General features: G+C 36.8%; 1 protein-coding gene across 2 annotated transcripts in view; it reads left to right on the top strand.

Moving 5' to 3' along the window:
* The window catches only part of KHDRBS2 (KH RNA binding domain containing, signal transduction associated 2), a 690,124-nt gene that overhangs the window by 310,511 nt on the left and 358,815 nt on the right, over positions 1-20,798 (top strand). For both annotated transcript variants that reach the window (XM_065885301.1, XM_065885300.1), the window contains exon 4: positions 18,540-18,686. In XM_065885301.1, the coding sequence (XP_065741373.1) occupies positions 18,540-18,686 (147 nt within the window). The remainder of the gene's footprint in view (positions 1-18,539; positions 18,687-20,798) is intronic.

The following is a 20,798-nucleotide window of genomic DNA, read 5'->3' as shown; positions in this document are numbered from 1 at the left end:
TTGACCTTGAGCCCATGTTGTAAATTTGGATGCCCTTTCACACTGATACCAGGTGTATTCTACTCGCTGGTTAGCCACTTTATAGGTCCTAGTGGTGTTTGCTTCTCAGTCTGGCTGCTTGATGAATAGCATAATGCATTTGTCCAAAGTAAAGCCGTCCGTATCCTATCTTCAAGGGCCAAGTTGGCCTGTATGCTGTCTTGCTTTCCAGGGAGTTTGGTGGGGGAGGGCAACATCTATAGAGTCTGCTGAACATCTTCAGCAGCTTTCATGGCCTTTCTGTTGTTGTTGTTGTTATTATTGTTTTCTCCTCTGGCTTCAGCACCCTTGTCAGAGCTGTTTGGTATCCTATTACTGTCTCCTCTACAAACATGAATGGTTGTGTATGATGACCTCCCCCAAATTGACAATACACCTCTGGTTTCTTTCAGAACCAGGCATTTGGCTTGTTGCTCCCTGCCAACTGGGATTCACTTGTACTTGCTTCTTCATCATTGGCTGGCAGTGAGGACTTGCCCTTTCAGCATCATAAGGCTCAGAAGCAACTCTGGCCATATCTACAGGGTGAAAGGTGACTGTACTGAGAGCCCCTTACCAGCTCACTAGTTGTCGTCACTTCTTAATTTGTCCATAGGTTTCTTTTCAGCACACTTTTCTTCCAGGGCCCTATTCCAATTCAAAAGATGCCTGTCCATGTTTATTTAAGCCTTCTCATCCTTGAGGATGCCTCTTCTTAAAATAGGAAACAGGATACAGGTACCCTAAGAATCCACATGCCAAGTAAAGTGATTTGTACAATACTTTCCATCTTTACCCATGTCTTGCTAAGAATCCTTTGTTTTGCTTTTTGCTTTAGTCAGCATACACTCAGGACAGTTTAAGTTCTCATGAATTCTAGACTACTGACACTTCTTGGAAATAGGCCTTGTCTTTTTCATTGGTGAAAAAATTTCAACAGACCAATTCCAGGTAGTCTAAACATTGTATTTCTTGGAAGAGCATAATAAATCCCATAATTTATAGTGGAATATTTAAAATAATGAATTGTCACCTTATGACATCATCAGCATCCATGGCCCTGGGAGCTATAAAGTCAGACAGTTCTTGGTGTTCCAAAAGGGCTCCAGAAGGCCGTGGGTCATTTCTGGGGTAGTAAACAAAAAGATGCACTTGGCACAGGGCCTGGTACATACTTGTTGGCAAACATATTATCCTTGTTTCTACTGATAAATTTGAAATATTATAGATGAGAAGTTCATTGCCAGTTGTGTTTTTTCCCTTTGTAGATCAAGTTCTAGAGGCTTGTAAGAGTTTTTTGTTGTTCATTTGTTTGCTTGCTTGCTTTTGTTTTGTTAAAATTCAGGGATTTTCCTGAGATATACCTCAGTATGGCTCTTTTTCTCTTCAGTTCAAGGTAGAATTAGGTGAGCTCTTATATTATGCTACAAAAATTTTTCTTCTATTATTTGTTTATTTTTGTACTTTATGTTCTGTTTTCTCCTTGTGCAATTCTTATTATTTACATATCAGCTTTCCTGGATCTATCCTCATGTTGCTGATATTTCCTTCATGATCTTTATCTATTCTTGTACTTTTCTTTGCATTTAATCTTTCTGTACAAAAGTTCTGATTTCAATCATCATCTGCTTAATTTATTCCACTGAATTGTTGTTTTGCTTTGAGTTTCCCTGGAAGAGGATGTTTTGGAAAGATTTAGTTATGTGGAAGGAAATCTCTGGAAACCTTGGTAGAGGAGTGAGGAAGTAAAATAAGAAAATGAAGGAATCCCATCTAACATTCATTCTCAAACAGGTTAAAGGCATATCTCTGCTTATGCACAGAGCAATTGCTTTAGTGCAATCGGTAAGCTTCGTTTGAAGCAGCTGAAGCCCAGCAGTTGACCTTAAGCAACTGAACCTAAGCAACTGTAAGAAAGGAGAACATGCCTGTCACCCCATCTAAGGATGGAGTATACTGGGGTGTTTATAAGCCAACTCTCCCCAGTCACTAGTTGAGAACTGCTCCTTAGAGGGTTGACTCCCTGGCATTTCCTCCCCACTCTGTGTTTAAGCAGCACTATCCCTCAAGGCCAGACCAAGCCTCTGGCAAGAAGATAAGTAAATGCTGGTTGCCTGAAGATAATAAAGCTAGTGGATATGGGCAGAGTATCAACAGCATCTGTTACAAGGAGTATTGGGGGAATATAATTAATAACAAAAAATCTTCTCCCAGCTGAGAATCGTTCTACACAAAGGTTTCTTTTTCTAGAGAAGAAGATACTTTTGTTATTGAATAAGCATTAAATCTGAATGTGATGGGCATTATGGGCCATTCACTAAAAGATGAAAAGACAGGAAGAAATATCACCCTTTAAGAGCCAAGCAAATACAAACTATTACATACTTGTTCTCAAAGTAAACAATAAGTAATCCTCAAGTAAGAAGTCTTGCTCAACAGCACTGTCACACAGAGTGAATCCTAACTTCACCTGGTCGGCTTCATCCAAGGAAAAAACAAACTTCATATATCTTTATGACAGGAGGTAATTTTGCAACTTGGAGCAAGGCCTCCACCAAAGTTAGGCTCCTACCCCCCCCCCACAGAAACTGGGAGGTGGAGGTGTTATTTATCTTTTATTATATATAAATTTATTTTATTTATTTATTATTTTTGGGTGGACTGCATTGGGTCTTCGTTGCTGCATGTGGGCTTTGTCTAGTGGCAGCGAGCAGGGGTTACTCTTCGTTGTGGTGCACGGGCTTCTCATTGCAGTGGTTTCCCTTGTTGTGGAGCATGGGCTCTAGGCACACAGGCTTCAGTAGTTGTGGCATGTGGGCTCAAGAGTTGTGGCTCACAGGCTCTAGAGCGCAGGCTCAGTAGTTGTGGTACACTGGCTTAGTTGCTCTGTGGCATGTGGGATCTTCCTGGACCAGGGCTCAAACCTGTGTCCCCTACATTGCCAGACAGGTTCTTAACCACTGTGCCACCAGGGAAGTCCCGGGTGTTATCTGTCTTGATGCTTGCATTTCAAAGGTGCATCCACATCCTTGAGAAAGACATTCCTAGATCATAAAGCGTACAAAAGGCCTATCTTATGTCTTCCAAAGAATTTATGTACTTTTCAAAGAGAGGAGAAAGTACTTACAAGTTTTCAAAAGTAAATGCTCTGAAAAAATGATAAATAAATAAATAAATAAATAAATGAAGCAAATGCTCTGAGAAAAAGAAGTGAGGGAAATCTCTTCCCTTATTTTCAATGGGAAGAATTGTCTCACTTTTAATTTGTATTTGTTTTTACCTTGGAAATCACATTTTTTTAAACCATGAAATATTTGTGCCTGTATTTTATTTCCTCAACTATTGACCAAAATGTGTTTATTCAAGTGTTCCTCTTTCTCTTCCTGCAATTCAGTTGACTTGTGTTCAGTGACATGTGTTCAGATGTTCTGCCTGACTTTCCTGTCTATGGCCGCAAGTATTACATGTTATTTTTATTTGTCAACTTAGATATGGTTGTCAAAATCAGACAGTGATGAAGTCCTTTAAATAGTGAGTGGAAGACAGAGTGATTATCACCCCTGTGGGCTGCTGATCCCTGGTTTCCAGGATTTCTTCCAGCCTCAAAGCAAAGCATGCGGAACCTACTTCTTTGTTACTTCTCAGCTGTTGAGGTCAGGGAGAGCCATTACACTCACATGTCCTTCCTCCACGAAGTCCAGATCTCTGACATCAGGCTCTCCCTGGGATCCACTCCCCTCTTTCTGTGTCTCACCACTGGGCTCCAACGCTGCCCTACAAGTGCTTTGATGTCCCCATAACAGTGGATTTGGAAAGATAAATGCTAGAGAAGCATATTTAGGTAACTGCGTTCCCAGATCATTCTATTCCCATAAAATAAATGTTTGCATCTTAGTTGTTAAGCAAATGTTTTTTAAATTAAATGTCCTTTATTTGTAAATTCAGGAGTTTGACCTGTGATCAAGCCTTCCTATAGGTTTCATTACATCAAGATTGATGACCTTTATTCCCTTGAATAGTGAAATAGCCCTTTTATTGTATTGAGACACTCTTCATTGTTTTGGACAAAACCTCTTCAGAGTTTGAAAAGTCAGACCATCCTTGATGTTCCCTAGAGTAAGTTATTTGATTGTCCTGAACTGAGAGTCATACCCTCTAGTAAACCCTCAACTTCCAAATTAAAGCATAAAGAACCTTCTCTTTGGCACTATCTACCTCTCTGATTTCAAAATCCTGAACTACTTTTTACAATACTATTCTTAGTCCCATTGATGTTTCTGGTCCTTCACTCTTCATGAATCTAGAAAGTGTTACATTGGGTGTGGAGCTCTGACAAGATTACCCTCCAGAGCAGACTCTTTGGGGCATGGATTCTGTAACCTGGGAGAGTTCTTGCCCATTCAGCCCAGGAAAGCAGGGAGTTGTAGGTGAAGGTGACAGGAACTTGAGATGCTCTTCGGGATCAGCCATTGCTTCTCTACCACATACTTATGTAGATGCATTTGTACAAAATCCCTTTGTAAGGATAAATTTTGGACAAAAGATTGTACATAAAAATAATTCCCACATATGTGAATTTAAAAATGCTTTTAAATTTGTGATTCAGACAAATCCCATTCAGTCCAAGGTACAAATAATAAATGTGTTTCTATTTCAATTTCTTGATCGAGAAAGCTGTGCAGACAATAGACATCTGGTTTTTTTTTTTTTCTGAAGAGGATTTATGTTAAAAGAAAGTTCCCTGGGACATTAAGAGGAAAAAACCTGCAAAAAGCACTATAGTAAAGTATATCTCTGAGGATAAAATATGACAAGAATAATTGCTAAAGTAAAAACCAAAGTGTAAAACTTGCATGTACTCTCTATTATGTGTTTTCAATATTTCTTTTTATTATTTAGCTTATTCATGGCACTGGAACAGCTCCTGGGAGAATAATTGGGATCTCTGAATACATTGACTTTTTTAGTTCATATTTAATTTTTACATTGCTTTGAACCTTAGATATTTAGCATAAAAATATTTGGCAATAGTCATATTTGACTAGTGTTATTATTGTTATTAGTATCATCATTTTACCATTGAGGAATCAGAAGCTCAAAATAGTGAGGTCACTTGCCCAAATTTATACAGTATTGAGGGGAAGAGCTGGGATTTTAACCCTGGTCGTCACAATCAGAATCTGGCCTGTCAAAGCTAATATGAAATGTACCCTTTAAAGGTTATATGGTCTGTCTGACAATAAATTTATGATTCATTTGAAAGTTAAAATTCAAGAAAGTACACATGGTGATTTTAATTTTTTCTTCTTCTGAAACACATGAGCTCTTTGGCTTAGAGTAATTTTTCAAATATACGATCTCTTGCAGTAAAGTTGTATGTTTACACTAACTTAATAATAAGTAAACCACCATCGAACTGATGCACAGTTGGTTATATCAAAGCAATATGTAATTTGAAACTTTTGTAATTATATTCTGTCAAGTGAATTTAATGTTCACAATAAATATCAATTAATGTGAGAGTGTGGCTTTGGAGTCGACACAGCAAATTTAAATTCCTTACTTAACTGCAGCCAAGTTCCTTCGCTCCTTTGAGAGAAGAGCTTTAGCTTTTTGAGTGTTTATAGTGTGCCAGGCACTGTACAGGCAATTTATACACATTACCTCATTTCATCTTTACATGAGACATCTAGAATTCCCTTTTTTGTAAACTGAGAAACTGAATCTCAAAAAATGAGTAACTTTCTTCAAATACTGTAGATAATGAATATCAGGGCTGTTAACTCAAATCTAGATCTCTCTGACTCCAAAACCCTTTTTCACTTTTCACTGCTCTCTGCTGCTTCCAATGCCCACCTAAGGAACCTATGAAGAGTAAATGACATAATATATGTAAAATACGCAGTAGTAGCCTCATTGTAGATGCTCAAAGATTAAAACGAATAGTTGCCTTTTTGAACTTTGAATTTTCTTAATAATATACTTTAGAAGACACTCTTTTTGGAAAGTAACATTTTCTGATACCAAAGTTATGACTGGCAGGATTAGGATGCCTGTGAAGGGAAGTCACGTGACATTTTAAAGCCATGAGAAACCTCACGTGGCATCACATCAAATGTCCTCTGTTGTTTTTGGTTTGGCAAGGTTGTGGAACATTCTTATATCTGTAATTTCTGTACATAAACAGGTCTAAGTTGAGCTGATGTGGTTGACTGAGGTGGGAGAGGTCCAAGGTGGTCCACGAGACCCCAAGGAAACTGGGGCCACAAGAGCAAACTGCTGAGTTTGCAGTTAAGAGTGGAGCCATGACTAGAAGAGCCATTACACTCAGCACATTCTACAACCTGGTCCAAGGTGTTTTCCTGGGCCCAGGGCTACAGAAGGGTATGTACAAAAAGTACTGGGTGGTATTTGTTCATAGGATATTTGAAATATTTTTCCCTATACATAGAGAGTAATACAAAAAAATATCCCAGTCTCTAAGATGGTGGCAGTTGTTGTCTGGACTCCACTTTAAAGGTTGCTAAGGTTGAGTCCTGGGTGCAAAGAGTTGAAATAGCCTAATAATAACTTATGCAATTGCTAATCACATTATCCAATAAGGTGACAAGCTACAGGAGGGACTTGATAGGATGGGTCACTGTCAGAAAGGTAGCTTATTCTACCTTGTTCATGAGCAGCACTGAGTTACAAGCTTTTGTTGTTTTACTTATACAGACTGTGTTTGTTCTTATAATCACAGAACAAATACTGGATGTGGTGCAAATTGCAATTGCATAATTATTTGATTACAAAATAAATTATCACTGAATACTCATACATATGATCTATACATTGTTATTCATTTAGTGAGACATAGTGAATGTAATAATAATTTGGAGACATTTTTTCTAAGCTAAAAAGAAAATCATATTAGTTCATTCCAATGCAAGGTCTCAGGACAGTTAATGGCTAACCATTAAAAGAAAACCTTAGCATGACAGTAGAGTAAAGATATTGTGTTATGATAGAAGAAAACTGCAGTGTGACTTTTACCCTTGGGTAATTCATTCATCAAGAGTTTATTCAGTATCTTCCACATGTCCTATCATATACGTGTATATAAAAAATAATTTTGGGGGATGAGAAAATGATAAAACAGACATGCATAAGGATACATTTTGAAATAGAATGATGATGCTATAATGGATCAAGGGACAAAATATTGTGTAAAAAACATAATGAAGGAATTAATGTAATTACACAAGCAATTTATGATACAGTAAAATCTCCCTTAACCTACATGCTTTTGGTCTGGAAGTTCTTTGATAATGAAAATAAAGGTTAAAGGGAAATTATAAAAAATATTATAAAGTACAATAACAGTAACAAATACAACAGTTATGAACAACCTTGGGAACAAATACCACTGGATAACAGTCAGGTTATCTCGGACATTATCTTAAATATTTATCTGGGAGTAAATATTTTATAAATCTAGTGAGTCAGTTAAGTGGGTGAGAGTAAAGACTACTTCACCTGTAATTAGCTATTTAAGAAAAAAGAACATGTATATAGCATCACTTACTATGTATACATTAAGATGAACACATAGGTGCTTACAAAATGATGAGTAGAGAACTCAGATCAAGATGGGGGAGTAAGAAGATGCAGAGCTCTCCTCCCCCGATAAACACGTGAAAGATATATCTACATGTGAAACAATTCTTGCTGAAAACTGGCATAAATACTGCTATATAAATAAGGCTGTAAGAAAGATAGCTACACAATTGGCTAGGAAAGGAAAAGAAGTAATCAGGTCAGGACTGGTGCCACTGGGAGGAGACTCAGAGGAAAATGGAGATAACACGGGTGGACACCTGCCTGGGGAGTGAGTGGTAGGAGCCACAGACTGGACATCCCAGCCCAGGAGTCTGACACAGGGAATATAAGTACCTTGGTTGATTGGAGGGCTGGTAGGACTAAGGATGGCTGAGGGAAGCCTGGACTCTGTTCATGAGGAGGACGTGAATGGTTGCTTGCTCCCAAAGCAGGGCAGAGAGGGCAAATCAAAACCTTGAATCATTTCCCATGACTGCCCTGGTGTGCACCCCAGGATGAGCCAAGTGAATGCTCCAGCACTGTTTGCTTCACATTACGGCTCCACACTGGAACAAGGGCTGTCATGACTGAGGTTAAACATGGCCATGAGATGCTATAGCAGATCAAACCCTAAGCAGCCTCTGAGCAGGGAGGGGCCAACCATTACTGGAGATTGCACAAATGGTGCATCAGAGGCAGTTAAGAGCTCTGGTGGCCAGAACACCACACCTTGTACCCCCACCTTTGCTGAATACCCACACCAGTGCCTCTTGCATCAGCACCGTTCCCCTCTGGGGTGAGGGTACTGATTCTGGGAAGGGGAAGAGCAAACACTTAAAGGGAACTGAGCTGGCCTGGACTTGACCCTCAGGGTTTCTGCTCCAGTAGCTTGGGACATGACCATGCCCACAATAGGGCAAACATAGCCACTAAGCAGAGGGGAAGTCTCAGTTCACACCTGGCTCTGGCCTTAGCCCCTCCATCTCCAGGCCCACCTCCTACCAAGGTCATAGCTGCCAGCACTACTCAAGGAAAGACGTGACTTGTATTCATGTCAAATCCAGCTCTCCTAACAAAGTCACTGGGCACAAACAAGACTGTATAGGGACACTCTCACTTAAGGACACTCCTTCAAGACCACAATAGGTAACTGTTTCACCTGAATTCATAGAGATCGAGAAAGATAAACAAAATGAGAAGACAGAGGAATTTGTCTCAATTGAAAGGGCAAGAGAAAACCTCTGAAAAATAACTAAAGAAACAGAAATAAAAGATTTATCAGATAAAAAATTCAAAGTATTAGTAATAAGAATAATAACTGAATTAAAGAAAAGAATAGATAAACACAGCAAGAATTTTAACAGGGAACTAGAACATATAAAATAGAACAAGTCAGAACTGAAGAATATAACAACTGAAATGAAAAACAAAGAGGAAGGCATGAATAGCAGACTAGGTGACACAGAAGAATGCATAAGTGATCTGGAATATAAAATAATGGAAATCACCCAATCAGAACAGTAAAAGACAAATTTTTTAAAATGAAAAAAATTTAAAGGATCTTTCAGAAAATAAAATGTGTACCAGCATTTGCATCATGTGAGTCCCAGAAAGAGAAGAAAGAAGGGGTTCGAAAATGTGTTTAATGAAATTATGGCTGAAAACTTCCAAAGCCTAAAGGAGACAGATATCCAGGTACAGGAAGCACAGAGAGTTCCAAACAAGATGAACCCAAACAGATCCACACCAAGACATAGGGTGGTTCATTGGATAAAAAAACATAATCTATCTACATGCTTCTTACAAGAGACTCATTTCAGACTTAAAGACACATACTGACTAAAAGTGAGGGAGTTTACATGAAAGATATTCCATGAAAAAGGAAACAATAAGAAAGTAGAGGTAGCAATACTCATACCAGACAAAAGAGACTTTAAAACAAAGTCTATACAAAATACGAAGAAGGTCATTATATTTATAATGATGAAGAGATCAATACAGGAAAAGGGTATTACACTCATTAACACATATGCACAAGAGCATCTAAATATATAAAGCAATTTTTAACAGACATAAAGTGAGAAATTGACAACAATGCAATAATAGTAGGGGACTTTATCACCTCACTTATATTGATGTACAGATCATCTAGCCATAAAATTAATAAAGCAACAGTGGTGTTAAATAACACAACAAACCAGTTGGACTTAATAGATACCTAAAGGACATTCCATCCAAAAACAGCAGAATATACACTACAAAAATTAAAGAAAATTACAAGCCAGTATCTCTGATGAATATAAAAGCAAAAATCCTCAACAAAACATTAGCAACACAACTCCAACACTATATAAAAAGGATCATGCACCATAATCATGTGGGATTTATTCCAGGGATACAAGGATGGTTCATTATTTACAAATCAATCAGTGTGATATACCACATTAACGAAAGGAAGGATAAAATTCACATCATCTCAGTAGACACAAAAAAATGCATTTAACAAAATTCAACATCGAATCATGATAAAATCTGTAATCAAAGTTGGTATAGAGTGAACATATCTCAACATAATAAAAACCATTTTTAACAAACCCATAGCTAACATCACAGTCAATGGTGAAAAGCTGAAAACTTTTCCTCTAAAATCAGGCACAAGACAAGGAACAAGACAAGGAACAAGTGATGAGAGTGGCCAACTCTCACCAATTGTATTTAACATAGCATTGAAATTCTAGTCACAGCAGTCAGACAAGAAAAAGAAATAAGAGGCATTCAGATTGGAAGGGAAGAAGTAAAAATGTCACTATTTGCAGATGACATGATGCTATATTTAGAAAACTCTAAAGTCTCCACCAAAAAACTATTAGATCTAATAAATGAATTCTGTAAGGTTGCAGGATAAAATATTGACATACACATCTGTTGCTTTTTTGTACACTAAAAATGAACTCTCAGAAAGAGAAATTAAAGAAACAGTCCGATTTACAGTCACACTAAAAAGAGTAAAATACCTGAGAATATACTTAACGAAAAAGGTGAAATACCTGTACTCTGAAAATTATAAAATATTGATGAATGAATTTGAAAATGATACAAAGAAATGTAAATATACCACATCTTCTTGGGTAAGAAGAATTAATATTGTTGAAATGTCCATATTACCCAAAGCAATCTACAGATTTAATGAAATGCTTATCAAAATGCCCATGGCATCTTTCACAGATCTAGAACAAATAATCCTAAAATTTATATGGAACCATAAAACCAAGCTGCCATAGCAAACTTGAGAAAAAAGAACAAGCTAGAGGTATTATGTTTCCTGACTTCAGACTATGCTATGAAGCTATAGTAATCAAAACAACATAGTACTGGCACAAAACCAGACACAGAGTAATGGAACAGAATAGAGAGCTCAGGACTAAACCCATGCACTTATGATCTATTAATCTACAACAAAGGAGGCAAGAATATACAATGGAGAAAGGACAGACTCTTCAATAAGTGATGCCAGGAAAACTGGACAGCTTCATATAAAAAATTGAAATTAGGACAATTCCTCGCACCATATACAAAAATAAACTCAAAATGGACTAAAAACCTAAATATAATATCAGAAACCGTAAAACTCCCAGAAGAGAACATAGGCAGAACGCTCTTTGACATAAATTGTAGCAATAGTTTTTGGAGCTGTCTCCTAAGGCAAAAGAAATAAAAGTAAAAAGAAACAAATGGGACCTAATCAAACTTAAAACTTTTGTACAGCAAAGGAAGCCACTGTCAATTGAAAAGACAATCTACTAAATGGGAGAAAATATTTGCAAATGATATGACGGATAAGGGGTTAATATCCAAAATTTATAACCAGTTCATACAACTCAATATAAAAAAAAAAAACCCAAAGAACTCAATTAAAAATAGCAGAAGATCTGAATAGACACTTTTCCAAAGAAGATATACAGATGGCCTATAGGCACATGAAAAAATGCTCAATATCACCAATCATCAGAGAAGTTCAAATCAAAACCACAATGAGGGCTTCCCTGGTGGCGCAGTGGTTGAGAGTCCACCTGCTGATGCAGGGGACACGGGTTCGTGCTCTGGTCCGGGAAGATCCCACATGCCGCGGAGCGGCTAGGCCCGTGAGCCATGGCCGCTGAGGCTGCGCGTCCGGAGCCTGTGCTCCGCAACGGGAGAGGCCACAACAGTGAGAGGCCCGCGTACCGCAAAAAAAAAAACAAAAAAAACAAAAAGAACCCACAGTGAGATATAACTTCACACCTGTCAGAATGGCTATCATCAAAAAGTCAACAAATAACTAATGTTGGTGAAGATGACAAAGTAGAACTCTTGTACACTGTCGGTATGACTATAAATTGGTGCAGCCGCTATGGAAAACAGTATGAAATTTCCTCAGAAACTTAAAAATAAAACTACCATATGATCCAGCAATTCCACTCCTGGGTATATATCAAAAGAAAGTGAAAACACTAATTAGAAAAGATACATGTACCCCAGTGTTCATAGCAGCATTATTTACAATAGCCAAGACATGGAAGCAACCTAAGTGTCCATCAACAGATGAATGGATAAAGAAGATGTGGTATATATAATGGAATATTACATGGCCAAAAAATAATGAAATTGTCTTTTACAACACTGTGGATGACCTTAGAGAGTACCATGCTTAGTGAAATAAGTCAGGCAGAGAAAGCCAAATACTCATATCACTTATTGTGGAACCTAAAAAATGAAACACATGAATGTAGATATGAATGTATATAACAAAACAGAAACATACAGATATAGAGAATAAACTAGTGGCTACAATTGGGGGAAGGGACAGGGACAGGGGTGAGTTAGGGGTATGGGATAAAGAGACACAAACTACTATGTATAAAATAAATAAACAATAAGGATATATGGTACAGAACAGGGAAATATAACTATTATTTTGTAATAACTTTAAATGGAGTATAACCTATAAAAATATTAAATCACTATATTGTACACCTGAAAATATAATATTTTCAATCAACTATACTTCAATTAAAGAAATGGTGAGTAGGACATCAACTCAGTTACTTAGGTGTTCTCTCTGCTGTTGGTGTTGGTGACTTTCAGGAGACTATGGAAGGACAAAACAAAATCTGAAGTAGCACAAAGGAGGAATACATGGTCTACATCAAATTATGAACAATTTATAGCATATTCTAAAAAAATTACCCAAAGCAGGTGACTGTTCTTCTTAATTTGACAAAATGTAAACATTTTCTTTCACTAAAATCCCACTTTAAACAGCACTCTATTTGTGTGTGTGTTTATCTGATTTTAAAGGGTCATTCCAATGATCACCATTGAGACTTCTAAGGATAGTAGGGCCAAATAACTGTCGTCCCCTTTATTTCATTGAGCTCCATAATGAGCTGGACATATAAGCTTGGGAATTAGCACTCAGTAACTAAATTACTCTGTTTAATAGAGGTGAAAATAACTTGAAATTCCCTAGGAAATTCCAGGTGGGAGGACAGAGTAATAACAAAAATTAGAGACAGAAGAGAAAAAATTAAAATTGTGTAATGAAGCAGGGAAGGGCTTGGGGAGAAGAGAAGGAGGATTTTTTTTTTGAGCTGTCTGTAATGAGATTATCATTACAATGATACAATGTGAACTCTTTGCTTTCTGCCCCTCTGATATTTTAAATGAAGTCAGTGTCACCCATAAACGATTTTTAGAGTGGATCTTATAGGATGTTTTAAGAAATTTTGAGTTTTATGTTAAAATTTGCAGTTGGCAAATCCAGGAACCAAATGGCTTCACCAAAGCACAAGAGGACATCTAATCCTGTGTCCTATTTTGGGGAAGTTGTCTTGAATCATCTGAACTAAGATAAACTACCTAGTTGTGAGCTGACTTGAGTGTCTACCCCAGAATAAAATTGGGGGTGGCGGGTCCTAACCATCCTGCCCTTGCTGTTGGGCAAACTGTTCAAGAAAATAGAAAATGACCTGTCCTGAAGCACATCTGTTTTAGGGATACAACATCAATATCTATGAGAAATTGTGTAAACTAATCTGAGCTCAACCTTAAAAACTTTGGATGAATGCCTTCTTTGGAACTGGCAGTTACAGACACAGAGTTAGGGAATTACAGACACAGAGTTAGTGATGTGAGATCACTAGCATTTTTAGGTAAGCTCTTCATAAAATAGGAGTTGAGTGAGAACCTTGAAAATAATAGTTTCGCCCAGCACTGATAACACAGTTACCAAGGAAGCAGACTCTTTGGGGTAGGGAAAGGAAATTCACAGCATATGTGCTTGGTGGATCAAGACCTGTAACCTGCTCTAGGGCACAGTGCAGGGCACAGTGCTACATAGAACTGGATACCAGGAAAGTGTAGTGTCTTTTAGAAACTAGAGATATCCATGGTATATGGATGTATAAAATGTTTACTTACACTTAAGTATGTGTACCGGCAATACACCTATACTGATTAAGAATTTGACCTTTGTTATGAGATTAACTGGATCCTATTCTCTGATTCATAGTCTGTATAACTCTGGATAAGTTTCTCTCTCTGTGCCATAGTCCCCTCATCAGTAAAATTAGAGGAACAATATTATCTAGCATATAATTTTGCAGATAAAATTAGAGAATCCATGGAAAGTACTCTGCATACCTATAACCTAAGAAGTAATACCAAAATTATGACATCTATTCCATTACTGGTATTGTTTTAAAAAATGACTTAAAGAAAATATACTGAAAATGTTAACAGTATATCTTGAATTGTATGATTGTTGAGTAAAAAAAATACATTTGTAATTGCTGAGATTTTTTCCGAAGTTTTCTTCATTGAACATGCTATTTTGAATTAAGAGGAAATTTCCCCAGCTGTCAAATTATTTCCAAGTCAGAAACATTCTTTTGTAGAAGACAAAATACAAATGATAATTCCTAAGAGAAAACTCCCTTTAAAATCCTTTTAACAATTAAATACATGAATGCACTTTAAATTAGACTCTCTTTAGTGTCGTGCTATTCTCTAAAAGATAACTTATAAAAACTGATATGTTTTACTTATAGTTTACCTTAAGGTTAGCGTGGGATAGAGTATTTGGGGATATGTAACACCGGATTTGTTATTCCCTAATGACCTTGTGTAAACAATTTCTAATGTTTAGCAACTAATAATTTTACTTAAAATAATTAGCTTGTGATTCCTTTGTAATAGTTAAACACCACGAATTATCCTCTGAAGGTCAGTGGCTAAAGTAAATGTCCTCAGTGGAATACATATGCCTTTATACATGGAAGACTAAATAATACCAACTGAGTGTCCAGTCTTTTAAAATGGAATTTTGAATCACGTCAAGTAAATTCACCTTCTTGTGTGTGCATCTCACATTCTTTTGATTTATTCTCTCTTCCCTTTTCCATGTCTTTATTAGATGGAGATCCAATGTTCCTAGTGTTAACTTTGGAATGATTCATTTCAGTTTACACCTAAGATTTTTCTAGCATTTCTAAATTTCTTAATCTTTTTCTTTACTCTTCTTGCTATTGTGTGCCTGTTCTAACTAGTGTAAGCTTCCAGGGCACTATGATCTTTGTTACAAAACATGCAAGGTATGATGGGGCAGAAACATGAAAATACTACCACCCAGTTCATAATTGACTTACTAGGTAATGCATTTATTACAAAGATGAACATTTTTCCAATAATGTATTTGGAACTCTTGTTCAAGAAATACCTCAAGAGACTGTATTAAATTACTATAAATATACTTACTGGTGTCCAGGCCCTTGTGCTTTTCAGGATGGCTGTGATGTCTGCTTATATACAAATGAAACTTGGAGCTTTATATTATAAATCCAACCAGGGTGTAAAGTATTGTTTTTGAAAATAAAATATGAACATTCTGGCAGACTCTGGCTAGGTATTCATCAAAATTAGATATAATAATCAAGTGTCATTTTAACTCACCCTGAATGAGGACTGAATGGCAAAGACAGCTCATAATCAAGCAGTATCCATTCTCATTGTTTTCTGTCATAAACGAAGCCCTTGCATTTTAGGTGGCCTCACGGCTGTTCGGTCTGAATCCACATACAGAGCCTCCATTGCATCCAGGGCCACCATGTGACCATGCTCTTGCCAAAGACACGTCAGTAGAGTTGATATATGAAGCCTCTGGTACATGTCCTTGAAAGGAAGCTTTTTGCTGTCCACGCTTTCTTTTTTCCACGGAGTGGAATCCAGAAGTTGTGATAGACAGCCTCCTTCATCAACACATATAAGAGGAACATCTTAGGGGCTGGAGAAGGGTGCGGAGAAAGACCACCTGCTCCTCCAGCCGCCTGTAGCCGCAGACTCTTGCATTAAAGAGAAATAACTCTTCTTCTTGTTTGAGACACATTTATTTTGGTCCCTGTTGAAAAAGACAAACATTATTTTAAAATACTACTTGAGAAATTGGAAATAATATTTATTATCATTATTATATTAAATTCATATGGCATTTTTTAGTATACAAAATATTCTTCAATTTTCTCAAAACTCACAAAATTCTTTGAGGTACATACTATTATCTTAACTTCACATATGAAGAAACTAAAGCTTGGGAATTTTTGCTTTGTAAGAAGTCATCCCCAGGAGCAAGGGCAAATATAGCACCTTTGAAGGTATGAGTCTGGTTTTGAAAATAACAAGCAGTAGCTCATGGGAGGTTCCGCTGTGGTAACTTTGGTTCTCTGAAGTCTTTATCAGAGCTGTCCCCTACTGCACTGAGTCCTGGCTCTAGTCCTAACTCACTCTTGACCTTGAAGAAGTTGATTAATCTCCGAAGACTTCAGTTTCCTCATATGCTCATATAAAGTTTGATTGGGGGAGGGTGGATGTTGGGAAAAAGGAAAATGTGTTTTTAAATAGAAAGCTGCATTTTTCATGAACAACAGCCTATTGGTTCTACTGCAAAGATATCTCATCTGGCTTATTTTGAGAGTCTGAAGTCAAGTGTTATAATTCTGATCTCAATGCCACACCTCCAGTGGCAGACCTTATTAAATTTGGCTAGTAAGTAGCCCTTAATAACCAGCAGAAAACCAGCTGAGGAAGTATTGAGAAGTGTCAGAATTGGACATTAAGAGAAACCTTTTTAATAAAAGTAAAAACTCTAGTTAGATAGAGAATGTATGCCTAGGAAAGTAAGAGTGTATTCCTGGGCTGACAAGTATTGCTGTGAGAAATTTGAGTAGGTGTGGGAGGCACAGGAACACAAGCAGGCCTTTCCATCTCTGTTATGGATCCTCCATGTGTTGAAATGATGGGCATTTCTAATCAGATAAACACTTTAACATGTGTAGTACCGTTACCTCATATGAAATAGCAAATTTGCTTTTGTTTACCCAGTTTAGGTGTATTCATGTTACACTTCCAATTTCATCCACACATAAAACTAAAAATTACTTTAAAAATTTTTATCCTTTGAAATTTAGTGAAACAATTGCTAGTTTGGGGGGAGGAGAGTCAAGAAAGGTAAAATATAATTAATATTATTTATGTTAATTTTAAACTAAATTTTGCTTCCTTGAAATCCAAATGCAAATCTAGTTGCAAAATGAGCTGGGTTTGAATCCCAACTTGAGACTTACTTAAAGTCTTTTAAACTCAATTTCCTAATCTGGATTATGTGAATACTGTGCAAGGTTATTGTGAGATTGGAGGTGTCTGTAAAACACCTAACACACGTGAGCAAAGTACATGGATCAGACGCTGACCTGCTCAGCATCTGAACTTAATCAGGCCCCAGTAATGACTTGGGTGCAGTACTAACAAAAAATCTGAGGGTATGTAGCTCACGCAGAATCAAGGCCAACATAATGCTTAACAGCCATCCCTTTAATATACTCTTCTATATTGACCAAAGTGAGGTGACCAAGATAGTGAAGTGGTGAGTAGGAGCCAAATGATGACCTACACCTGCAGGCATGAGGTTGAGAGAGAAGTCTCGGTTTTGCTCACTTTCATGGAGAATGAGTAACATTTTCACCACTTCTCAAAAAGTATCTAGAAAATCCTGGTTCTCTTAAAGAGCAATGGTCATCTTGGTTTTATTATCTGCAAACGATTACTTGTCAGGCACAAAAACAATCCTTTCCTTCCAGTGGAGTCCACTGAGGAGTTAATGGCATTTGTGTCACTTCTTTTCAGGGATTTAGCATTTTTATTTAGCTAATTAAAATGTGATGTAGATGATAATCATGCCAGATTTTTTTAAACATCTTTATTGGAGTATAATTGCTTTACAATGTTGGTTAGTTTCTGCTGTATAACAAAGTGAATCAGCTATACATATACTTATATCCCCATATCCCCACCTCTAGGTGGTCACAAATCACTGAGCTGATCTCTCTGTGCTATGCAGTTGCTTCCCACTAGCTATCTATTTTACATTTGGTAGTGTATATATGTCAATGCTACTCTCTCATTTCGTCCCAGCTTACACTGCCTCCTACCTGTGTCCTCAAGTCCATTCTCTACATCTGTGTCTTTATTCCTGTCCTGCCCCTACGTTCATCAGAACCATTTTTTTTTTTTTAGATTCCATATATATGTGTTAGCATATGGTCTTTGTTACAATGGAATATTACTCAGCCATAAAAAGTAACAAAATTGAGTTATTTGTAGTGAGGTGGATGGACCCAGAGTCTGTCATACAGAGTGACGTAAGTCAGAAAGAGTAAAACAAATGCCAGATTTGTTTTTTAAAGAATCATTCAAACACTCAAAAATGGCTTTTACCAGATTTTTATTTCTCAAAGAGTTTCTACTAAGGGAAAATTTGCTTAGATTATGCCCTCTGTCATCTTCTCAGTAAGTGTTAAATCAATGCAAAATGAGTGGATTTGTATTTCTAAAAATAACCTTTTTCACAGGAAGAAGAACTAAGGAAGAGTGGGGAAGCCAAATATGCACACTTGAGTGATGAACTTCATGTATTAATTGAAGTGTTTGCTCCACCTGGGGAAGCTTATTCACGTATGAGTCATGCGTTGGAAGAGATTAAAAAATTTCTGGTTCCCGTAAGTGCTTTTCATTTTTACAAAGATGTTTCTCATCAGTTTCTATTAAAAAATGTGCCTTTGATTTTCACTGACTTTTTAGAAAAGAAACATATTGCAGACTAATTATCTGTAGAGTTGACATGAAGATTAAAATTAAAAAGAATACAAAAAGCACTTAGCACAGGACCTGGTGCCACATAATGGTGGTTTGGAAGCAGCATTTGTCTTCAGTACACTGCATGCCACACACCCATTCGTAGCCATGAAGAATAAGACAGTTAACACATAAACACAAATACGTAACTGAAGTTGTATACTTTTCTCTTGTGTCTTAATTACTTAGTAGTTGACATGTATTGTTCATAATTTTTAATTAGTAGAGAATATCTTCAGGTAGAGTGGAAGGGGAAAAAGATTAAACATAATATGTGTAACAAGACAACAATAGTGTTTGAAAATATCAAATGTATCTTATGCAATAGTATGTCAGGTACTGGCTCATTATAAAACATAATGTAAAATAATCAATACTAATAAAACTAGACATTTGTTGACATCACACAAAAATTGGAAAAATAAACTTATTGCACTATATGAGGGAAACAGAGAATGTTCATATAGTAAGGGAGCAAATTCAGGGTTGCATACTGAATAGAATTCTCTACTGATTTTCTAAGAAATAGAGGAAGATTAAATGAATGAAGCTTTCCTAAAGGTCAACAATTTAGCATTCCAGGAAGAGGTTGTTTGAATAAAAATCTTGGCATTAGGCTTGGAGCTGGGAATAAGATAATTAGAAGAGAATGCTGAGTAAAGTTTTCTGGATTGCCCTGGCAGGAGTCTTCAGTGGACAGAGAAAGAGAGAATAGCTAAGATTAATCTGTGCAATGAAGAAACACTGTAGATTTCTAAACTAAGCAATAAACTCAGAGGAAATGGTGGGTAAGATTCATTGATTGGCAGTGATTTTGATAATGGGGGAAAAAACCAGAGAATTTCATAATGGAAAAGTGTCAAAATCTAACCACATAATCTATTTATATGCCCAGTTTTAAAATTCCTGTCAAGACAAGGTTATAGAATAATCCCATACCACTCTGATTATTCCATAACTTTATATGCACAAAGAACTTCTGCACAATTTATTATCTGGTACTTATCTGAACACTTCCCTAAATAGATCCCATGTTTCTTAAGAATGAGAATGCTATGTTCTCTCTTCCTTTTACTTCTGAACTAAATGCCTGGTGCTGTTGGGTAAACAGTTTTACTATATTTAGCTCAGACCAGACCTCTGGTGATCTAGAAAAAGGCTAGGACTGCCTACATTACTAACTCATTTTGTGACTGTAGACAAGTCAGTTAAATTCTCAGAACTTTAGCTTATTCATCTTTAAAAAGAAGGTAATAATAATAGACTGACATCTGTCATAAGTAATGTGAATATTAAATGGGGTAATGCATATGAAAGGACATAGAAAATTATAAAGCACTATATATATTTTTTATTATATATAAGTAAATTGGTGTTTTAAATCTATCTTATTATTATAGTAGATAAAATCTTGGAATGACTTTTTGAGGTGAAATACATAAAATGAAATATTCTCTCATTATTACATAGATTTTAGACCTAGGCTGTACTCTAGGTTAACCCTATTTTATTATAAATACCAGTAATACATCTCGCTTACTTCTTAGACCCCTTGATACTTGTAATCATTTCATTTATATCTTCTCCACTGAAATATATGCTCTATGAGGGCAGGGCTGGCAGTGTCTCTCATATTCCCATCATTTAGAGTCATACCTGGCACAATAAGTATTTGTTTGATAGATTGACTGAGGGAGTGTCTGGGGATGATGCAGGGCATTAAAACCTCATCTGCGTGTGGTCTGGGGAATAGTACCCTACAATCAAGATGCTCTCCCTAAACAGATATAGATGGAGACGGAAAATGGAAAACCTTCCTTTGGCCAGTGTGACCTGTTCCTGCTGCCTCTCGGTTTTATCTCTGCCCGTCCAACAGCTCCTCACTGTGCATCAAACACCCCAGGCTCCCTCTTCACTAAGGGCCTTTGAAGATTCTTCTCGAAAATATTGACACAGCCATCTCCTTGTCATTCAGG

This window comes from Phocoena phocoena, chromosome 10, assembly GCF_963924675.1.
Source record: "Phocoena phocoena chromosome 10, mPhoPho1.1, whole genome shotgun sequence".
Lineage (NCBI taxonomy): Eukaryota > Metazoa > Chordata > Mammalia > Artiodactyla > Phocoenidae > Phocoena > Phocoena phocoena.
Note: the sequence above shows the minus strand (reverse complement) of the source record. Positions and strands in the feature narration are given on the sequence as shown.